Genomic DNA, 17,549 nt, shown 5'->3' with positions numbered 1-17,549 from the left:
CCCAGGCTTATTGGGACAAGGAAAATTCCCATCTAATAAATTGTGGTCAGACAGGTTATCTGCTCTCAAACCCTATTTCCTGATAAGATGTTATCAATGACAATGCGTGCCCCAAAACTTCATTAGCAATTTTAATTTCACCTCATCCGGTGGTCCTGTGATCTCACCCTGCCTCAATTTGCTTTGTGATATTTTATCACCTTGCAAAGTATGTGATCTCTGTGACCCACATCCTATTCGTGCACTCCCTCCCCTTCTGAAAATCACTAATAACAACTTGCTGGTTTTACAGCTCGGGGAACATCACGGATCCTGCCGACATGTGATGTCTCCACTGGACACCCAGCTTTAAATCTCTCTCTTTTGTGCTCTTTCCCTTTATTTCTCAACCCACCTGAGACACTTAGGAAATAGAAAAGAACCCATGTTAAACATCAGGAGTGGGTTCTCCTGATAACAAACATTTATAATATTCTCATTTTAATATTCTCCAGATATATATCTGATATGGTTTGGCAGTGTCCCCCTCCCAAATATCATCTTGAATTATAGTTCCCATAATCCCCACATGCTGTAGGAGGAACCAGGAACAGGTGATTTAATCATAGGGGCAGGATTATCCAGTGCTGTTCTCGTGGTAGTGAATAAGTCCCATGAGGTCTAATGGTGTTATGAAGGGGACCTCCCCTGCACAAGCTCTCTTGCCTGCCACCATGTAAGACATGCCTTTGATCTTCCTTCGCCTTTTGCCATGATTGTAAGGCCTCCCTAACCATGCTGAACTATGAGTCAATTAAACCTCTTTCCTTTATAAATTACCCAATCTCAGGTATGTCTTTATTAGCAGCAAGAGAGCAGACTAATACAATATCCCTAGTTCCCTAAATTATTTTATTCATTCATTCACTCAACAGAGTAAAGGATTTATTTGAGCAAGAACCTACTATAAGTCTGAGAATATGGTAGTGAACATTAAAAAAAAAAAAAACAAAGTTCTGGCTGGGCATGGTGGCTCATGCCTGTGATCCCAGCACTTTGGGAGGCTGAGGAGGGTGGATCACCTGAGGTCAGGAGTTCGAGACCAGCCTGGCCAACATGGTGAAACCCCATGTCTACTAAAAATTCAAAAAATTCGGCAGGCTTGGTGGTGTGCACCTGTAATCCCAGCTACTAGAGGGGCTGAGGCAGGAGAATTGCTTGAACCCGGAGGCAGAGGTTGCAGTGAGCCAAGATCACACCACTGCACTGGACAACAGAGCAAGAGTCCATCTCAAAACAAAAACAAAAATAAAGTTCCTTACATCATGGAGCATACATTCATAATGTAACATACCAATAGGAAATATTGCATGGTAATATATGACAGAAAAAACAAGGAAGCAGGGTAAGGGGACAGAGAAATAATTGAAGGCATTATTAACATAAAAATGTGAAGGAAGGGTTTTCTAGTAAAATGACATCTGAATGGTAACCTAAAGAAAATGAGGAAGAGGTGATGTGCATATCCAGAAGGAAGTGTGTTTTGGGCAGAGGAACAGCAAGTACAAGGGCCCTAATGCTCAAGTGTGTTGGCATGCTCAAGGATAGGCAGAGACAGCAGCAGGGCTAGAAGAGAGCTGTAAGCAGTAGACTGGTGGCACTGGTTGAGAGGCAATGCAGGAGCCCAACACACAATTTCCTTATAGGCTGTATAAGGAGTTTGGATTCTTTTTCTGAATACAACAGAACTTTGGAAGGTTTTGAACAGAGAATTGGCAAAATATGATTGACATTTTAGCAGGATCATTGTGTATCCTCTGTTGGACTGGGGGAACTAGTTGATGCTAAAAGACCAGTTAGGAGCCTGGTTTTCACATAAGACATGGCTTGGAACTTGTGCTAGTGGTGAAGATGGTACATGTGGTTCTAACCACTGGAGATATTTCAAAGGTAGAGCCAGCAGATTTTGCTGTTTGGGAGTCTCCAAAATATTTGGCCGGAGTAACTGGAAGGATGGAGTTGTCATGGGGGATGCAGGGGTTGGTGTGGGAAGGAAAATGGCTATTTGACATCCAAGTGGAATTGCTGGGTTGGAAGTCTGGAGGTTCAGGGGAAGTCCAGGCTGAAGATACGAATTCCAGAGTCATCAGAGTACAGATGGTATTCCTCTGGTTTTACCAATGGAATGGTGTAAATCCAGGAATGGTGTAAATCCAGGAGTCTAGTGTTTCGATACTGGGAAGATGAGGAGTAATCGATCAGAAAAGGAGACTGAGGAGGAGTGGCTCCAAGAAGAGAATCTGGAGAGTAGTGAAGCTGTTTCAAGGAGGAAGGAATGAAAAACTCTATCAAATGTTGCTGAAACGTCAAACAAGATGGGCCCAAAATAACTGATGCTGAATTTGACAAAAGTAATTGGTAACTTTGAGGGGAGCAATTTCTGTTTGAACTGATAGCGACAAAAGCTTTAATAGCACGGGTTCAACAGTAAATAGGACACAACTCTTCCAAAGAGATTTGTGACAAGAAATGAGGCACTAGCTGAAAACTGTCCTTGAAGAGAGTTTCGCTTGCTTATTTGCTTTAACATGAGGGCTATTCTGGGATGTTTACCTTTATTAGAATTCCAGTAGAGAGCAAAATTTGATGATGCAGGAGAGAGAAGGGGGCATTTTCAAGAGTAAGGTTCTTGAGTAGGAAAGAGAAGATAAAGATCTACTCTCAGAAAGAAATATGAATATAAATATTTCATCCAGTGAAACAGGAGAGACAGTGAAATACAGGGGTAAATATGCAGGTACGTTGGCATATTTGGTGGTAGGGACATGCAGAAATTCCTTTCTGAAGGCTTCTATTTCCCAGAAAAATAAGAAGCGAGTTATTATCTGAAAAAAAGAAATTGTGGGGAGATGCTGCTGGAGGCATAAGAAAAGAAGGCATGTTAATAGTCATTCAGGTTACAAGCACTGTGAAACCATTGTGTAAAGGGCCAGACAGTAAATATTCTAGGCTTTGTAGGTCATGGGGTATCTGTTGCAACTGCCCAATTCTCCAAGAGATAATACATAAATGAATGAGCACAGCTACATTCCAATGACATTTTATTTATAAAAACAAGCAGTAGGCTGTGGTTTGTCAACTCCTGGCCTAAGAGAAGGGGAAACTGGGCAAGGGAAGTAGAATAAAGACTGCCAAGCACTACTAAAGGCCCACTTGATTTTATTTTTAGATCCTTTTATGCTCCTAGCCATCCTCCTTAGGGCAGATTTCTGTTTGTCAGGATTTTAATGCAGTCCATAATCTGAGACAATGGTAAATATATGGGCCTATCATTAAGATGCTCTTTTAATCTACACTAAGGAGGGTAAAAAAGTTTCAATGGTATTATAAAATAACTATGAAGGCAGGGAAATTGGGGCAATTTCTACCTACAAATAAACATTCTTTAAATGTTTTGACACTTAAATACGTTTCTATTATCTAAAAAATTCATGTACATCAACCAGCGAGGATTTCTTATCTCTCCTTCCATTTCATCTGCACAGTATTTACTATACTGTCCTGGCAGTGGAGGGAGGATGCTAATAACCCTCCAAAATGCCAACCTGGAAACCTGTTCTGTGATTTAATCAGTGGTGTGATGGATTTAGCCCTGATCTTGCTCTGCTCCCCAGTATGGCCCTCCCATACAAAAGACAGCATGTGGTGAATGGAGGCCCAGGCAGTGGTGGGACACAGTTGAGAGTACTGGGCAGCTATAACTAACTCATCACCACGGGGAGCCTGTTCCCTCCTTTCACCAGCACTGGCTCCAAAGCAACTCAGCTAAGCTCCCACAGACTCAATCTGGAGACAAAGTCTGTCCTTCTATCTGTAGGTCCCAAATACAGTGTTGTTGTTGTTTTTTTTAATCAGCTGATTACAGCATCATCAATAAAAGGCTGAAATTAAATAGAGGAAATTTAAGAGGTCTTCACTATTTTTTGGATTTCTGTATGAACATGATTTTTCAAGGAACTCTAAACATTTTTCACATATGATTAGAATCCTAAATATAAACTTTTCTCTCAGCCAAGTGCAGTGGCACATGCTTATAATCCCTGTATTTTGGGAGGCCATGACAGGGAGGACTGCTTGAGCCCAGGAGTTAGAGGCTGCAGTGAGCTATGATCACACCCATGCACTCCAGCCTGGGCAAAAGAGTGAGACTCTGTCTCTCTCTAAAAATAATAATAATATGTAAATAAAATGAAGTTTCCTTTCAGGAGGAAACATTTTCATTACAACCAGATACTTGGGCCCACGAAGCAAATATGTACTTTAAAGGCAAAATGCTCTTACTTTTTAAAATGGGCTTCAGACTAATTTATTTCTTTAATTCCACATCTTATAATTAAAGAGAGAATATTGCTGTTTTGATTTTCTGGTTTCCAAATAACTTCTAGATGCAGTTTCACAAGGTAATCAATTCTATAGCATTCCTTACATAACAACTATCAAAAAAGACTTTCAAGGAGGTTATGAATGCTTCTTCATTCACTGGGAGACTTTAAGCCCACATATCCCAGATGATTTATAAGGCAGTGCTATGTGGAAGCATCATGCCAAACTAGATGTTCCTCAGGGTCCCTTTCAGAGCTCCATAATTTAGTGACTTCATTCAAGAAATCCATGAATTTATTAATATATTGTGGGAGCTTTGTTATGGCAGGAGAAGCAAGATAACTAACGGTCCTTGATCTAAACTTTCACATCCCGGGTCTATTGAATTTCTCTATGTAAAATTAATTATAAACAATTTACCTAACACTGCTAAGCCAGGAAAAAATAAAAGATTAATGTATAACTGTCAGAAGAGTTATTTAAGAGCTTTATTTCAAGGTCTGTTTTGAAAAAAAATCTCCATAATGTATAATTAAAGCTAGTCATAGGATTTTCAGCCTTTGAGAAGAGAAATGTTATGAATGTAAATGAAAACCTGTTTCCTTTATAAATGGAGTCATAAAAATGTTGGGTCCATCCCCTCAATGGCAGAATGAAGCATGGACAAGATTCCCGTGGGAAAAGTCACAGGGATGATAAATGAGCATCTTACTGGGACAAAAGCACAGTTCTTTGTATTAAAACATTCTCTGCATTATCTTAACTTTAACAACCACTTTTTCTAAAACACCTAGGTAAAACATCGTGCAAAAATTGCTTATCAAGGTCAGGGAAACCAGAAAGAAAGAGTCCACCTTTCATGAAAGCACTTCTGCAATAATAGAATGCTATTCAGTTCAAATTCAGGGTGTTCAGATAAATTCTTATTAATTACTACATAATATCTTAATTTCATTAAAAATTAAGCCTAGAAGTTCATATAATTTTTTTGCTATTTTAAACAGAAATATAAATGACAGAATAAAACACTGATGAGCTTAGATGATATATTATTCTATTGTATGCACCTTATTTTCTTTCTTTCTTTCTTTTTTTTTTTTGAGATGGAGTCTTGCTCTGTCGCCCAGGCTGGAGTGCAGTGGCGCAATCTCCACTCATTGCAAGCTCCACCTCCTGGGTTCATGCCATTCTCCTGCCTCAGCCTCCCGAGTAGCTGGGACTCCAGGCGCCCACCACCATGCCCAGCTAATTTTTTTGTATTTTTAGTAGAGACGGGGGTTTCACAGTGTTTGCCAGGATGGTCTCGATCTCCTGACCTTGTGATCCGCCCACCTCGGCCTCCCAAAGTGCTGGGATTACAGGTGTGAGCCACCGTGACCGGCCATATGCACCTTATTTTCAAAACAGAAAAGATTAAGAATTCTTTTCCAGGAAAATTCAGAAGACAGTTCACAGTCAAAAAATAATAATAATTTTAGGGCAACAAATATTCATTTTCTCAAATTACTTCAGAGAAAAAAGTTAGACTACGAAAAAGCTCTCCCTGTTATGGATAGAAGAATATGCCCCTTGAGAATTGGGAAAAGAACTACAAAGCATCCACAGTGAGAAATGTACCTAACTGAAAGTGTGATGGTCAAGGCAGGTAAGGAATCCCTAGGGAGTCACTGGTATGGGCCTCAAACACCATGCTGGGGCATCATGGAGATTTAGAAATCATTTCATAATTCCTAGCCCTTCACTGTCCAGGTAAGGCAATGGACATTCAGTTTCTCTGGCCCTACTCCTTTGTGGAATTCCTTGTGTTAAAACATCACCTTTGTATAGGATGGACAGACCCATCCTATAGAAATACTGTGTAATGCTGCATCCTGCCAGAGCATGATGAGAGCCAGGAATAAGACAGAAACCACACTAACATGAAATTTATGCTGTTCTTCCCCTCAAGTACTTTCTTAATCTTTCGTATTTAGAAAATTATCCCTTCTGATTAAAATCAAAATACAGCGTTATAAATTTACATAATATATAGTATTATAAATTTAGATAATTGATAAAGTAAGGAGTTCATTCATTTCACATACTTGATTCCTTTAACGTTCAGACTAAAGTAGGGAGGCCACCAATATTTTCTCTTGTTTTGACCTAAGAGAAATTACAGCTCAGACTTGTGTATACATTCTTGACCACACTGGTAAGCAGGGCAGCAAAGTTAAAAAAAAAATTAAAAAGTTAAAAAAGAGAATAAGCAAACTCAAATAATATCAAACATAAAAGATTTAACAGGATAATCAATTTTCTTTGACAGTCTTTTTTGACAGTTTTTTAGTATACATATTTTTAAAGTTATAGTCTACTGATAAATTAGTTACCAAATATTTAGCAGTTAATTTGTATAATTAATTATAATTAATTATCACTTAATAATAGAATGATTGATTCAAATGGAGGATAGGAGACAATGAAAACAGTCACTGAATCCAGTGGCCAATGGCTAATGGAACAAAGCAAGAATTTCCAAAGTTCAACACATTATAAATTACTCAAGGCCAAGTGTGGTGGCTCATGTCTGTAATCTCAGTACCTTGGGAGGCTGAGGTGGGCAGACTGCTTGAGCCCAGGAGTTTGAGGTCAGCCTGGGCAACATAGCAAAACCCTGTCTTTACAAAAAATACAAAAAATTAGCCAGATATGGTGGTGTGCACCTGTTGTTCCAGCTACTCAAGAGGCTGAGGTGGGAGGATCACTTGAGCCCAGGAGGTTGAGGCTGCAGTGAGCCATGATCATGCCACTCCATTCCAGCCTGGGTGACAGAGTGAGACCTTGTCTCAATCAATCAATCAATCAATCAATTAATAACTAATTAAAGATCTCACTAGAATTCTTAAAAGCTAGAAGCAGACAAATTTTCAGTACATTTTGACAAAGATTCTTAAATCCTTTTATCCTATAATAGAGTGAAGGGACTAGAATATTTTGTGTCTGTGAAGATACCATCTGGCAGAGAGTAATGCTGCAACTTGGCCCAGTTAGATACTTTAAATATTCCAACCAAAGGTACAAGAACTTCCAACCAAAAAGCAATGAGATGGATGGTCAGAGTGACAATAACTGACAGAGGCTGACTTTGTTGGGTGCTTACTGTGTGTCAGGCGCTGTTCTAACTGCTTCACACGTAGTCGTTCAATCTTCAGAACAATCTAACAATTATTTCCATTTTACAAAGGTTAGAAAGGCAGTCTGCACAGCTGTTTAAAGCAAGGACATCAGCACCAGACTGCCCTGGTTTGAGACCTGACCCCATGCCTTACCGGCACATCTATAAAGTGGTGGTAATTAAACTACCTATCCTGGAGGGTTTGCTGTGAGGTTTAAATACATTAATAAAAACAAAGAGCCTTAGAGGGTCTAATATATATGAAGTGCTGCCCAAATGTTATTGTTAAGTGTAATAATACTGCTCCCAGTATTATTACAGAAAAGGAGGATAGGAGCACAAGAGAGTTAACTTGCCCAAGGTTTTTTTGTTTTTTGTTTTTTTTTGAGACGGAGTCTCACCCTGTCACCCAGCTGGAGGGCAATGGCACAATTTCGGCTCACTGAAACCTCCGCCTCCCGGGTTCAAATGATTCTCCTGCTTCAGTCTCCCTAGTAGCTGGGATTATAGGTGCCCGCTACCATGCCCAGGTAATTTTTTTTTTTCCCAGTAGAGACAGGGTTTCATCATGTTGTCCAGGCTGGTCTCAAACTCCTGACTTCATGATCCGCCCGCCTTGGCCTCCCAAAGTGCTGGGATTACAGGGGTGAGCCACTGTGCCTGTTACTCCCCCAAGGTTACTGTGCCAGAGTCAGGAAAAGAACCCAGGCAGTGTGGCCCCAGAGGCAGCGCCCCTAGTCTTTACAGTATGCTGCCCAACATTTATTGAAACTCTCCTATGTGCCAGGATTGCCAGAAGCCTTTTATGTTGCTTCATTTCGACCTCATGAGAAGCTTATAATATCTCCATTTTGCAGAGATGAAAACCATGCATGCTAGATACTGCCTAGCATCGTGGGGACACCATGGGGACAAAGACTTAGGTGCCCTACAGGATCTTCCAGGTTTACAGCCACTAAGGAACATCCCTTAAGGAAGAAGGGCTGGGATGTAAACCCAACTCTAAATGCTCTCTCCACTCCACCCACATGTGACAGCATTAAAACAGGGAGTTTCCTAAGCAGAAAAGGTATTTTTAGTAAGAAAAAAGCAGCTAACATATGAGAGATCTCTGGTAGATGGGAAGCCTGTGTACAACAAGGCCAAGTCTCTCTGGGCTTAGTGATCATCTTAACCCTCTATAGACCCCAAGTTTTCAGCAGCCTAGAGGTACATTTCCCACGGTAACATATTTCATCATGTAAGGGGAAGAAGGAATCAGAATCCACTTAACTTGCTTAAAATATGCTCTGGAATGAAGATTGAAGTAATTTGAAATACTGTGAAGGGCCTGGCAAATAGGTGCTCAAGCCATTATATGTATATACATCAATCAAATAAATTGTACATATAAATTACACACATATGTACACACCAATAAGCATACATTTTTATTTCTAATTCTGCCTACATATCTGATGGTAAAATTCTAAGTTTTCTTTAAGTTCACCTCGCATGATTTGAACTACTTATTCCATCCAGGGAATTTCTATAGATGGGCCTGTAGAATTAAACCAATAAAACTGGTGTTTCCACTATGGTAGCAGATCAAGTTTTCTTACATACCACCAGAGGAGGTGACAAGTGCCTGCCTTCCTACCCAGCTTAGGCCTATAACACTTATAATGATGTCATGCTGCCCAGTGAACTTAATTCAACTTCCAAACCTACGTAGAATCTGTTCCTGATCTAATTATCTATGTACTGGTTTCATGATTTCATCCCTCTGTATGTCCTGTAGATATAGTTATATAACCATTGCTGAATAAAAATCACAAAATCCTGAACAGTAAGGTCTGTGTATCCTTTTGAGAAATAAAATTGCATTCAAACAGACATTTACCCATAGAATAAGTTCAGAACAAATAAAGAATAACAATATTTTAAATTTAGAAACCCTTGTCCCACTAGTAATTTAAGACTTTAAGAAATCTTGGAGAAAGTGGTAAATACACTGAGCTGGGGAATCCCTGCACAGGTTTGCTTGGAAGCCTTCAGTATAATTTTAATATGAACTTGAGGACTGCTGCATGTTTAATATCACCACAGCAAAACAATGTGACTTTGTTAAAACATTACTGTCCAAGCAACCTTTACTGAAAAAGTTAATGTGATTCGTCTGACCAGAATCAACAGATTTGTAACCTTAAAGGTGAAGTGAAATGAATCAACTAGGCTGAGTCGGAATTTTTAAATGCTCCACTGTTGTGTAAAGTCAACAGCTGGCAGCACTAGAGTGTCCAAAGTTTTTACGGTGCAATAGCATTTGGAGGTATGCTACCTAAAGCATATTCATGCCATGATTTAGCTACTGGGAGGTGGCACAGAACCTCTGGCAGGCCGGTGCTGTCAGCTGGCTCATTCCCCACTGCCTGCTTCAGGGGAACGTCTGCCCTTCACTCATTTCCCTTGCTTTCTCTGGGAAGTAAAGTGTGTCTATCTGACCCTCTCCCATAAATCAAATTATAAATATAATTACCAGTTTAGGACCCTTAGTGTGGAATATCTTTATATCAAAACTGAGCACTTTATTCCCAGTAACGTGGCTATTTACAAAACATAAAAGGTAAAACCTATATCAGTTTTGAACACCTGCATTGTCTCACCACCCTCAACACACTCAGGTATGATGAGGGGCTGTCACAGAATTGATCATACCTGAGAATCTGGAACACTTTCGGCTTCTGTTACAGCTACATGTTTGTCATTGTTTTCTTCATCTTGTTCAATTGCTTAAAAGAAAAAAAAAGAACACTATTAAACAAATATATCATCAAAGAAAAAATGCTTCAGATAATTTTCTTTCAGATCGCAATTTAGCGGGAAAAAATGTTAGATTCACGAAATGTAAATAATGGCACTATTTTTTGTTAATCAAATGCGAAGTTAGCTAATAGCACTGGGTATTTCTCATGCATATTATCTCATGCATTAAATCAATGGCAGTGAGAAAATTCAATCTTAATTCTGTTCTTCACCTAAACCCATCCAGACATCATCATATCAGTATTGTACTTTACCAAAAGGGCAGTTGGGCATATAAGATGAAGACTTCTATTCATTTCATGTGAGAACAGCCATATATATTTTTTAACGTGGCTTTCTGGTTCGCAGTTTAAATGTCATATAATAAAGGAAGCACAGTATTTTATATCTGGGTTGCGCAGTGCATTGTTCCACAAAATTCCATACCATGGAGTCCTGAATCCATCTCTCCCTTCCCAGCATCACCCTATCCAAGCCCTTATCACCCTTTCTTCATTGGTACAATTACCTCTTACACAAAGCCCCTGACTCTAGCCTCTCACTAATCCAATCCAGCTTGGGCACAATGCTAAAATAATTAGTCTCAAAAAATATAAAAACAACAAGTGCCAGACTTTGGCTTATGTATTGCTTATCTCATGGTGTCTGAACTTCTCCTGCTCATCACTGAAGGGCTTCTCCGAACTCTCTAGCTTCCTCCAAATGTCCAATTTCACACTGACATTCAACACCAAAATGTATTTTACATAACTGATCCACGCATAATGACTGGATTACTTTTCTCTTTAGATAATTTGTTCTTCCATTTTCACAAATATTTACAGAGCAGCTCTTATGTCCATAGCAGGAGATGTGACATTCAACAAGCCTGGAGAGAGTAGAGACCACAATAAATTCAGATCTAAGCCTAAGAACATGGGGAACCACAAAAGAATTTTAAATTGGGAAGTGCATGATTTGATGTATATTTTCAAAAGTTCTTTTTTGCTTCTTTGTGGAGAACAGACTTGAGAGAAACAAGAGCAGAAGCAGGGAGACATTAGTTGCTGTAATGTTGCCTGCAGATGACAATGACTCAGATCAGGGAAGTGGCAATGAGCAGGAAAAACATGGAACACTGGAGCTGTATTTTCTTAGACAAAATGGACACAGCTTGCCAATGAATTGAATATGGAAGGAGAAAAAAAGAGGACATGAAGGAGAAGCAATCAAGGATTACTCTAGTTATTCCTTGTATCCACTATGTCATTTATCCTTTTCGCCCTTTCCATCAAAAGTAGGCCAAAGCATACTAACCTAGCTGACCATGAGGTCACCCACTGTACTTATTGACTCAGTTTGCATTATTCTGTGGCTTTTTTTTTTTTTTTTTTTGAGACAAAGTCTTTACTCTTTTTGCCCAGGCTGGAGTGTGGTGGCACAATCTTGGCTCACTGCAACCTCCACCTCACGATTCTCCTGCCTCACTCAGCCTCCCGAGTAGCTGGGATTACAGGCGTGCACTACCATGCCCAGCTAATTTTTGTATTTTTAATAGAGACGGGGTTTCACCATGTTGGCCAGGCTGGTCTCAAACTCCTGACCTCAAGTGATTTGCCCACCTCGGCCTCCCAAAGTGCTGGGATTATAGGCGTGAGCCGCCCCGCTCGGCCTGTGTACTTTCAAATATTGTGCTCTCTGCTCTGTATTTTTTAAAATATCATTTCATGTACCTTTTGCTTTTGTATGCTGTTCATGCCTGCTGTGTGGTGCCCACCATGGAGCCTACCTATAATGCTGTGCATACAGTAGGGCTCTGCAAATGCTAACCGGCATGAACAATGTATCCCCAAGTGATCAAAACGGCACTGCTTGACTATGCCCACTTATATAATAAGCTACTTCTTTTGTAACTATTTATGAAAGAAGAAAAGAGAGAAATTCTTCTGTTCATTCTTTGGATAACTAGGATAACTCTGACCAGCTGAGCATCTAAAAGCAAGGTAGGAAGAGGTGAAGTGGGTAGAAGCTTTTCTTCTATTTTTCAGAGAAAAGTTCCATTTATGCCTGTTCAAAGGGGGTTCCCTGTTGCTACTGTTGCCCAGCTAGGAAGAAACTTAAGAACAAAGAAAAACATTCGTGTTTTCTCTGAAAAACTAGAGGTAAGACTATAAAGGGAAAAATAAAACATAGAATAATATCCTAAATTCCACTTTAAAAATGCAATGGGCTATAGAAGTAAGGAACTCCACTTAACCAATTGAAATAACAGAAGAAGCCTTTCCTCATCCTGGAATGCAGAGTAATTTTCTTGGAGGGCAAGCTGATCATATACTACTGCGAAATAACTTCACATGAAAAGCAACCATACTTTGGCACTTCATTTGTGCTTTATTTGAATTTTTGCTCTTTAAAGTGCTAATTTCAATGAAAATGAAGAAAATTAAATGTCAGAATATTTTAGCCTACTGAATTCATGTTTTTGGTTTTAAAACAATGCTCTAGGGTATAGGCATTGCTTATTCTTACCTTATTATACTAGAACATAGAACATGCAGGACACTAAATCATAATTTCAGATTGAGAGTTAACACATTTTTTTTTGAGGCAGGGTCTCCCTCTGTCACCCAGGCTGGCGTATGGTTGCACCATCATGCCTCACTGCAGCCTGGACTTCTTGGGCTCAAGCGATCCTCCTGTCTCGGCCTCCCAAAATGCTGAAATTACAGGTATGAGCCACTTCACCTGGCCTCACACTACTCTTTAAGTTTTAGGAATAATTCTTAATACACAGAAATAGAACTAAAGGAGGAATAGATGAACATAAAAGCAAACCTAGGATAAAGTGTCAGTCCTGTATTTATTTCTAGCTTATCCCCAACAATGCTACATTTATTGTCACATCTTAAAAGACCTCAAAATCAGTTGCTTAGCATTATGCCGAAACTAACAGGGTGAGAATTAGAAACAAAAGCAAGTTAAGGGACTTGGCAAAGCTAACTTTGCAAGCTAAATCTGCATAATGGACAAACTCTCAAAGTTCTGCTGGACTCAACCTCAACCCCCTAATGACAAAGAGAAGACAGCATAAATAACATTATTTTCTTGGAAATATGAACAATTATACTTCTAAGAATGCATCTTGGGAGCAAAAGTATATTTATCCTAGACGAGGATTTATGATTATCCTATGAAGCTGCATGTATAAAATATATATGGTCCCCTGAAAGGGAGAGCTCTGTTGACCCTTTAATGCATAGATTAATGTCAAAAAATAAATGAAAACACAATTTCTCTCTTTATGCCTTCCAGAGGTGTGGCTCATGTGGTGGGAAAAGGAGGAAGGAGTTATTTAGATTTTTTGAGTTCAATCTTTCTTTTATCTGATCAGAATGAGAGTTGGTTGGGGAAAATTTCCTACGCAAATATTGATTCTGGGACAGTTCCCTCCAGTGAAACACGTACACAGGAATGACAGCTTCTGGGACCAAGAGAGGCTAGGAGCCTCATTCTCTGCCAACACAAACCATCTCCTTATCTCTCAGCACACAGAGTCTAAAAGCAAGTAATGGCCTTTGAAAATAACTTACCATAACAAAAGATACAAGGGCAAGATCTAAAGCATATACTTTGGTGAGCATTACTGCCCACAGGAGAACTAAGCATGTATGTGGATTAATTTACACTGATTCGGTAAGGATGCCTAGTTTAAATGTATCTATTTGTAAATTAGCCAAGAAGGATTCAAGGTGAACGACTATTGAAAGTCTCCTAGGATTGTGGGGCTCAAGTTGATATTGCTTTCTTATTGCCTTGGGGACAAAACAGGTTTTCTCTCCCCAGGACTTATTAGGATGGGCGGCAGAATACAAACAAACAAACAACAACACAAAACAACTCTGCCAGTAACGCTACTAATAATAATACTTAAACATGAAGGGGACTGACGTCCCTTCTAAATGATGCTCATTTAATTTCCACTGATCAACTTTGTAAAGGTAAGAGCCCCACTAACAAGAAAACATTAAAACACAATGACTGTCATGTGCTGACTCCCATCGGAACCATTATTTAAAAATCAACCAACACATTTCTTTAAAAAAAATCTTACAAACCAACCACAAAGATGACTACAGATACAAACGGAGCATTTCAAGCCTCAATGTGAGAAATCAGCAAATAACGTATTGGGTACTCTGCCAAGAACGAAAGTTTTGGCAATAATATAATCTTTCACCTGTGTAGCATTTTCACAGAGAGAAAACTCTTGCATGAAGGGTCTCATCTGATGTTCAACCTGAAATGCTGGGCAGGTAAAATCATTCCCCATTTTACAGATGAGGAAACTGAGACTAGTGAGGTGAAGTAACCTGCCTTAAGCCTCACATATAAAATGTACATGTCAGTGACAGTTCATCGCTGCTACAGTCAAGGATGGAACAGAACAGGGCTGGTCAAACTGCACATCAGCAAATCCATTCACATGGATCCTGACCAGGGTTTCTTTTCCCTTTTAATGAAATAGAACAGAATATCATAGGAAGAAGAGAAAAATAAAGATCAAAATGTATTGCAACTAGTAAAGTATTTTTCACAAGTATGGATGAGAGGTGTACTAGGTTGGAATCTTTTACATGTTCTGTAGATTGTGGACATAAAAATGTTAGGAAAACACCATAGTGTTTCCAGGCCACAGGAGGCAGAGCCCAGTTCTTCATTATCTAAATAATCAGCTATTTTTTTGTACCATCCTGGAGTGGGGTCACAATGTTTACTTTTGGAGGCCCTTCAACAACACTCCATCCACATTCAGCCCTGGAGGATGGCACAGAAACAAGCCTGCAGTGAGAAATGCTTAGAGAGTATACTCATTTTTGCCTTCAATACATAATCTTCCAAATAATGCTTCCAAATACTCAATAATGCTTCCAAATACTCAAATCTCTTCCATTCTTTAAAAAGGAAGAAAAATGGTAATTGTAACCTTTCTGCCTCATCACTGTATTTCTTCAGTGTTAAAATTAGAAAAGTAGGGGTCAGTGTTCACCATCAAGCCACTCCATATGGTATTATAACCTGGCCCATCCAGTGCCATTGAACTTCTCTTTTCTTTGAAGGTGAACCAATGACCACTACATCTCTGCTCCAGCGTTTTTTCTCAACCTCAATCTATTCAGCTGAACTTGAGACTACTGACTTAAAACTCTCTTTTCTGTGTACTTATCATCCTCAAGTCTTCTAAAAATGCAAGCTTTCCCCAGGTTCTCTTTTCTCTCTCTTTGCCTCTTTCCTTAGTGATCTTATCTGTTACTAGGGTTTCAACTTTCACTGCAATGCGGCTTATTCTCAAATCTGTCTCCATTTCTGCCCGCTTCTCTGAGTTCCAGGCCCACATTTCCAGTCACATATTGAATATTTTCATTTCACAGAGGGTAATATATCTGCTACATACAAGCTGCTGTGATAGGTGTAGTGGCACAATCTGCACCTCAAGAAATAGTAATTGATTACTATTTTTTTACTCAGTAATTGGCATGAGGACATGAAGATCTGAAATCACAAGCATCTTCCTGCTTCTGGGGTATTTCAGTTTAGATCACCACCAAGTACTGAAGCTACAAATCTCAGGCACCCTCATGGTCCTCCTTCCGCTGAGCCCTCACCTCAATCTCACACTAAATCCTGCCACTTCTACCTCTGGAATGATTTCACCCTTCATCCTCTCTGCCATGGTCACACCTCATGTAGGCTGCTATGGCATGGCCTCTCCCTCCATCCATTCTCCACACAGTTGCCGGAGCTCCATTCCAGAATGGAAGTCTGATCAGGTCATCCCCCTATCCTGCCTATGCCTGCTTAGAGCACATGAGAGTCACACAGCGAGATAGATACCAGTTCAGGCTCCACAGCCCCATCCCCAGTGTCTCTGATGCCATGGGACTTAGCTCATGGATGTGCAGGTTTGAAAGCTCTGATACCTGTGATCCCCACTCTATTGAGCACTGGCCAATGTTCAGATGGAAGCCCTCAACCTGGCCTCAAAGGCCAGGCCATTAGGTCTTGGACCCTCTCCCCAGGTGCATCTCTTCCTTTGTACATTTCTTTGTCTCTAACCTGGAATGCCCTTGTCCCTGCCTTCACCAGGTGAAATTACTCTTGTCCACTGGGCTCCCCAGTCCAAACACCAGCTCCTTAATGAAGAGTCTTCTGAGTCCTCACTCTCTGCATCTAAGGCCCCTGACAAAATGAAGACTACTTCCTCCTAGCCCAACAAAGCTCTTTTTCTGTACACTTGATATTTTTTAGTCAGCAACACAAATATCTGTCTTTGCTAACCCAAATTATGACTTCTTCAAGAGGACAGAGGGTATATTTTCATATTCCCAGTGAAACTGACCCAATAGTCCCATAGACAGTTTTTTTTTTTCTTTTTTCTTTTTTTTTTTTTTTTTGGATAAACATAGAAATTGACCTTTCTGGTGTTAAAGCTTGAAACTTATATTTGTTTTATCTGAGTTCTTTCCTCAGGAAACAACCTTTAGGCTTCTCAAAAAATAAAATAAAATAAAATAAGATAAAAAGAACTGAAACTCACCAGATCACTGCATCCAGACATGACAGGCCAGACCCTTCATTCATCTTGATTGCTTCCTTGCCCCTCCCTAGTTCCTGTTTTCTTATACCTGTTACATTTCTTCCCTGCTAGATAAGCTCCTAGTTTTAGTTGGTCAGGGAAATGGATTTGAGACTGGGCTCCCAACTCCTCGACTGCAGCACCCAATTGAAGCCTTCTTCCTTGGCAATAATCCTTATCTCAGAGATTGGCTTTCTGTGCGGTGAGCAGCAGGACATAGATTAAACCCCTCATGTTTCAGTAACACCAGCACCTGGAATAATTTCTAGAACACAGAGGTGCTAAGTAATGGTCTACTGAACTGAACAAAGGTAGTCAATTCAGACAGTAATAATTATGAGACAGATATAAATAGAACAAAATGTCAATGCAGTTTGGGGGGCGGGGGTTAACATCATGAAAGGCATCCAGGAAATGTAGATTCTGATAGGTGGATGAGATAACGGGAGGAATGCAGTCAAGGTGGAGAGCTGGTATAAACAAAGGTAAACTGAAGAAACCCCTGGGATCTGACACGGGAGCAGGAAGTAGATCATAATTGGAAAACATTAGAAAATCTCTGGTAGAGGTCCTGGCGAGGCTGCACTGAACTATGTAGCCATTGAGGGCAGG

The 17,549-nt window shown here is 39.9% G+C and overlaps 1 protein-coding gene across 1 annotated transcript in view; it reads right to left on the bottom strand.

The window, feature by feature from the left end:
* Positions 1–17,549, bottom strand: part of RAPGEF5 (Rap guanine nucleotide exchange factor 5) — a 236,100-nt gene that overhangs the window by 100,825 nt on the left and 117,726 nt on the right. The window contains exon 8 of the mRNA XM_023216015.2: positions 10,217–10,290. Within this exon, the coding sequence (XP_023071783.2) occupies positions 10,217–10,290 (74 nt within the window). The remainder of the gene's footprint in view (positions 1–10,216; positions 10,291–17,549) is intronic.

The sequence above is a fragment of the Piliocolobus tephrosceles genome, chromosome 8 (assembly GCF_002776525.5).
Source record: "Piliocolobus tephrosceles isolate RC106 chromosome 8, ASM277652v3, whole genome shotgun sequence".
Lineage (NCBI taxonomy): Eukaryota > Metazoa > Chordata > Mammalia > Primates > Cercopithecidae > Piliocolobus > Piliocolobus tephrosceles.
Note: the sequence above shows the minus strand (reverse complement) of the source record. Positions and strands in the feature narration are given on the sequence as shown.